General features: G+C 34.2%; 1 protein-coding gene across 1 annotated transcript; it reads right to left on the bottom strand.

The window, feature by feature from the left end:
- Nucleotides 1-252: 252 nt before the first annotated feature.
- LOC130961791 (RHOMBOID-like protein 12, mitochondrial) lies at nt 253-5110 on the bottom strand. Its single transcript, XM_057887802.1, has 8 exons — nt 4638-5110; nt 3511-3631; nt 3253-3372; nt 2241-2351; nt 1740-1778; nt 1264-1368; nt 1110-1151; nt 253-584 (listed from the first exon to the last, which is right to left on the bottom strand). Exons 1-8 carry the CDS (start codon nt 5018-5020, stop codon nt 495-497), a joined length of 1011 nt encoding a protein of 336 aa, XP_057743785.1. The 5' UTR covers nt 5021-5110; the 3' UTR covers nt 253-494.
- Nucleotides 5111-6207: the final 1097 nt, after the last annotated feature.

The raw sequence follows: 6207 nt of genomic DNA, 5'->3' as shown, positions 1-6207 counted from the left end.
GAAGAACCTACGTGCGCGAATTTGAAAAAAAAAAGGTTGGACTTGAAAGTGGTTTTTGTTGAATTTGAATCAACTTGGTTGGACTTGAATACAAAAATATTTGAATGTGTAGCTGAGCTGTTTTTTTTATTATTTTAATGTAGATAACACTCGTACTTTGATTTAGAGAATCCAGCTGTAGCTGCTTCTGTTATGCGTAGGAGAACTTATCAAAGGGACCTAAATATCATGCGGAGAATTTTTTAACCTAAATTTAGTTGTATCCAAATAAATGAATACATTTCATTTTTATATTATAATGAGACTAAAATATTAAGTATATCATTATCATGCAAAAGCACCAACACATTTTTTAACCGATAAGCTGCTTGTGAGGCACTTGCACTTGCTCCAGTTAGCAACTCACAATTAGCACAATAATAACATTACTTCCCCTAACATCAACATCAACATCAACATCAATTAAGGAGAGAAAAAAAGTTCTTTTAATAAAATTAGAATATGCCTTTTCGAATTCTTGCCCAAGCAATGGCTGCAACTACAGCACCCCCCAAATGTGCAGATCCTGCTACGTAACTGTCTCCCTATAATTTGAAAAATCAACAATAATTTTTAGTTGAATTAATAAACAGGAATGGGGTTTAAATAAAATGAATGGAAATTACAATGTATCTAAAGTATTCTAGCATCCGTAGTAACTCTTGTTTGAAAATTTCAAAAACAGTATGTTTGATTGGTGTAAAGAAAAAATAAGGTGAATATTTTTATGGATGATTTCCATGAGTAAAATGTAAAATTACACATGGAGTTCATTCGTAACAACTTTCAACTCTTTATGGTCCAACCAAGTATATCCCAAGTACCTATGTTTTAAAAGTTTGTAATTAGGTCTTTATTCATAAAATGTACAAGGACTTGTTTGCTTTTTGCAAAATGTACAAGAACCAACAAGGTAATTACTTGAAAGGTGTGCTTGCGAGTTCAAATTTTGGAGAGAAATTGATGGAATGGAAGAGTTTGAAGAGGAACAGAGATTTTATCCTTCAAAGTCAAAACTCGCAAACACCCTCCAAGTGTAACGAAGTAAGCCTGGAGAGAGTTCACCATACCTGGAACATGATTAGCATATCTTTTCCGATATAGAGTGCGCCCTTAATTACAAAAATTTACAAACAAAAGAACATGCATGAGAAATATATCTTTTCCATTCACTTATCCACTTTCACAGTTTTGAGAAAGCAAAAATTGTTGTATAGGGCTTACCAATAGGATTGCAGGAACTGGTATAAGGAAGTTCAAGTAAATGGTTGCTTTGGGAAAGAGGAATATATCAAGCAGCACAATTGCATTTACAGCTGCACTTGCCCCCTTAATCGTTGCCAAGTTCAAGTTAACTTGAATATCAAGCAGTGTCTTTAAATGGTTACAAGCAAATAATATTTTTTTTATGCTAATACAAACATAATTTGATAATCTGAAAAAAGTCAATAGAACCATTTTTAAATGTTTTAATATATACCAACAGAAGTTGGATTTTTCTGGAATTAGGAGAACTTTTATATGATATTATAATCCTCACAAAAGTATGAAAAAATAAATTAACAAAATTTTAAAAAAGGAAAAAAGAGAAGAAAGTTTAGAACCACAAGTAAAATGAAATCATCAAGTTGTCAAACAAAGAAAATCTACTATCACAAAATAGGGCCTATACTCTCTAGAGATAGTTACTAAATGCTCACCAATGCTATATCCCTTGAATGCTTCATAAATCCCCAGTCCTGTAGAAAACAAAATTTAGAGAAACATTAAGACTTATTAAAAGAAGTTTATAGGACTTCTAAAAGATTAGAAAAGGAAATTTCAACCAAATATTTGCAAGTTCTAGTGGCAAAGAAGCCAAGTATTTACTTTCATTAATTATTCCTATGTTGGTGAATTTTATCACAAATATCCTTAGGCACAAATATATCTATACCATTGAATATTTCCATTCCATCTTTCAAATAATAGTTCATAGATCACATTTCTAAATCAAATGCACTTTTTTATCTCAGAAGTTTTAAAAGTTACAGCAATACCAACATGAAAGTAAAATCTAGAAATTCATATTCCAATACACTGTAATTGGAGAGAGCAATTTTTTATAGTATATTATTGCAAGGGTACTAGGGTAGGCTTCAAATCAATAAATTGATTAATTTCTAAAAGGGCATTGTACTCGGTTTTAATCATAATTGGACCTTTGATGTTTGTGACTTATAGGCTTTATGCACCAAGTAAAAAATGGAACCACCAACTGCCCCAGTAAGATATAGCTTCAGCAAATATGCAGGGCCAAAATTTCCTGCAACCTGCCAAAATCGAAAGGTAAAAAAAAGTTATGAGCAACAGAAGAAAATGGAACAAGCAGTTTGTTTAATAAAATAAGGAAGAAAGACAGAAATATACAATGAACTGACGGTATTTGACTGACTCAAACTAATGTTCTGAACAAGCCAAAGAGCTAAACCATATGTTAATAATAAATCTATTTCAATGTATGCCAAAAGACGATAGATAAATGCAAAAGACATTAGTTAGAGAAAGGGCATAAGCATTCCACGTAAAGGTAGGATCTGGGAAAGGCAGCATCCGAAGAATATAATGTAGGCAGCCTAATTTGATAAATGCATCAGTTGCCAAGGCATGAACCCATGACCTAGAAGTCACACGAGACAACTTAACCATTGCTACAAGACTCTCCTTTTCCAAAGATATTACATTAACAAAAAAAAAGAAACAAAAACAATAAAAAGCAAGAAACTGAAGAGATCCTACAGACAAGATTTCTAGGAGATGGCCAGTGACAACATAATCTTTCTTCTTTTTGGTAAAATCAACCTTCAAATCTTATGCTCCAAAAGTCTTAACAATCAGCAACATGAATTAAACTATAAACTCAGATTTATCTAAAATGTTAAGGGATCTTCAATCGTTTACTTTATCTTCTCTAGTACAATTTTTTCCCCCTTTTTTTCTTTTGCAAAGGCAACACAGCTGACTGCAGTTCTTATATTCCCCTCTCGAACATATTACTACAAAGTAACTATCCACTGATTGACCCTAACTTATTTACCACAAAGAGTACATAACCCAACCTAAAACAATATATTGTGAAGACAAATATAACAAGGTAACATAAAAGAAAAAGAATAATGAAAGAGGCGAGAGAAATAATGACCAAAAATACAACTCTAGAGCAGGCAATCGCACATTCAATCCAAAGAAGTAGAGTCCAATCATATTGGAAAACAGATGCCCAAATTCTATGTGACTGAATGCATTGGTTATCAAAGTGTGGAAACGTCCACTCTTGAAATTGTCCAGGGAGATCTGTTCACGGAAAATAATTGAATTAGCAGTCAAGATGAAGTAACACAGGTGAGAGTTCAATGCAAAGAAAACATCAGCAAATAATATCTACAAGTGGTATCATCGGTTCAATCAAAATTTGTAACTCAAGAAACTCACAGTAAAGTTATTTATCATAAACTTTTTATCTCCTATCCTCCATAATAAAAAAACAGCAACATTAGCTATAATCAATCCTAGAACCATATCATTAGGTGTTAGCCTGTTGAACCATGATCTCCTGCAAACACAAGAAAATATACGATTGTAATAAGGCTACCATATTATATATGTAAGCAGACAAATATGTGCGCTATAATTAGTGGAAATCATTCTATTTACAAGAATGAATTGAAGCCAAAAGTAACAATAAAATAGCAAAGTACCAAAAATGCATTTGAGTTTTGAACCATAGCATATCAAAATCAAACGTAAAACATCAAAAACAAAATATTATGTACATCAATGTAGACATGCAGGAATTCGAAGAATACAAGGACAGGCTACAGTGGATAAAATAAAACTCTTGAAAAGTTGAAATGAGTTGAGATCCACAAAATTTAAACTCTAGCAACCTAATAAAAAATGGAAGTAATACTTTGGTTACTCCAATGCTTCCACTCAAGGTAATAGCGTCATGATTGGGACCATAGAGTAGACAGAAGCCCATCCCTGAGAAAGAGGAATCCTCAAACAAGATTGTATAAATTCTATAGTTCTTCCTCTATGGCACCACCATAGTCACCAAACATAGTTAACACGGAGGCAAATGGCTCCACTTAAACTTCCTCATACTATATCACAGAAGAAATTAAATTACAAGGCTGCTGCAAGCGTCATTGTTGAAGCAAATTTTGAACAAAAATCAATTGTAATTTGTAAGAAACAATTTTGAAATGATCAACTCAAAGTTTCAAAAATACCAATTTTTTTAGTCAAAGTCATAAAAATAACATAGTTTTGCTAGTCATGTCCCCAAAAATAAAAAAAGGAAAGAAAGCCACACACACAAGCAAAACCCCTCATAAACCCTAATTAAACCTCGCCCAGAACTATGATCAGGAAAAAAAATACAGAAAAAACCCTATCGATTATTATGGTTATCCAATTGGTAACCGCAATATAAAAGAGCAGTCAGATGCGAAAATCACTAAATTAGAAAAAATAAAGGGGAAGAGAAATGGAAATTAAGGTTGAGGGTATAAATAAGTTGAGCATTTTGAAGGAGGAATGGATAGAAAAAGTACCAGCCACGGTAAAGATCAGGAGATTGGTTGAAGCCGAAGCTGCGGCGGTGAAATTGAGGTGTGGGGAGCTTGGACCTGAAATTGAGGAGCTGGTTTCTGTTGGAGAATCTGCGGAAATTGGAGGCAAGAAGCGGGTTGGAGAGAAACCCTCGAATTTGGGTAAGAAAGGAGCGGCATGAGTGAGAATGGTGAAGTGGGAGAGTAGCGAAGAAAGAGGTAGTGGGAATGCGGTTGCGTAGTTGAAGTACGAGTTGTTGTTGTGGTTGTGAAGAAAGAGGAGGTTTTGAGAGAGAGTGCAATATGTTGCGGTGGAGAGTGCCGGAGAGGTTGTGGTGGTGGCGGTGGCTGTGATTTCCGACCAATTTGCAAAGAAAGCTCTGCATTTTGTTATGGTTTGATCACAGACAGGAAACTACGTGCTCTGCAAAAGTCTCCTTGTGCATTCTCGAGTCTCGACTGTATGTCTATATCTATATTCTATACTTTTTCTTTTTCTCTTTTCTTTAATCATTATTAGTGTATTATATATGCGTACATTTTGAATGATCAAAATAGAAAAAATTAAAGTTGATGGTTGAGATTTGAGAATTAGATAAAAATTTAATTAAATATATTAAACAGTGACATTATTGTATAATTTTTTTATTAAATTTAATTAAATTAGCACACATTTTAAAAAAGGTAAAATATATTTTTTGTTCTTAAAATTTGACAAAAGTAATAAAAATATCCCTAAATTTTATTTTGTTTTAATTTTATTTCAAAAGTTTTCGATTTACATCAAATATACCTCTGATAGCTAATTTTTCAAAAAATTTACAACCGATTCAACAACAATTTCATAGGAACAACCCTCAACACAAGCAAATCAAGTATAATTTTCATACATTATTGTTAGACTTGTATTAGATTTTTTAAAAATTTAGCCGTCAAGGGTATATTTGATGCAAATCGAAAACTTTTGGGACAAAATTGAAACAAAATAAAACTTAGGGTATTTTTAAAACTTTTTCCAAACTTCAGTAACAACTAACAAAAAGTATACCTTACCCTTTTAAAAACAATTCTAACGTAAAAGAAACCATCCCAATTGCAACCTAACTCTAACATAAGTAGTTAGGTTGCATTCTCTCTTCCTCTCCTCTTCCATCTCACTCACGGTGCCCATAATCTTAGGCAGCTGCACCACCGCCTCAATCGGTGCCAACGAACATCCACCCACAACAAGACGTCGGAGACAAAAACCAGAACCATCACTGAAGAGAGCCACGCGCGCCGTGAACCTCTGCACAGGCAGCCTCGACCCGAGCATTCATCCGCTACAAGACGTTGGCGACAACAACCCGAGTCACCACGTAAGGAAGACGATGAAGCCATCAGTTGCGACTTCTCTCCGTTGAAGACAATTTACCCATCCCGCGAACCATCTCCAATGGTCTCTCACTGCACCGCACACCAACACACCAGCACAGCTGCAACCAGCACCGCTTTCAAGACGTGTCGTTCAGGCCCTTCCTCCTCTGCTGTCGTGTCTTCTAACGATCGTGTCTTTTTTTTGGATGTGTTTATC

The sequence above is a fragment of the Arachis stenosperma genome, chromosome 1 (assembly GCF_014773155.1).
Source record: "Arachis stenosperma cultivar V10309 chromosome 1, arast.V10309.gnm1.PFL2, whole genome shotgun sequence".
Lineage (NCBI taxonomy): Eukaryota > Viridiplantae > Streptophyta > Magnoliopsida > Fabales > Fabaceae > Arachis > Arachis stenosperma.
Note: the sequence above shows the minus strand (reverse complement) of the source record. Positions and strands in the feature narration are given on the sequence as shown.

Excerpts from the sequence above, each read along its gene's own strand:
- LOC130961791 (XM_057887802.1), bottom strand. The coding sequence starts at position 5,020 with ATGCAGAGCTTTCTTTGCAAATTGGTCGGAAATCACAGCCACCGCCAC. Across the intron at positions 1,369-1,739 it reads ATTCAAGGGATATAGCATTG|GGGGCAAGTGCAGCTGTAAA; the intron begins GTGAGCATTTAG and ends GCAACGATTAAG. Across the intron at positions 585-1,109 it reads ATATGCTAATCATGTTCCAG|GGAGACAGTTACGTAGCAGG; the intron begins GTATGGTGAACT and ends TTCAAATTATAG.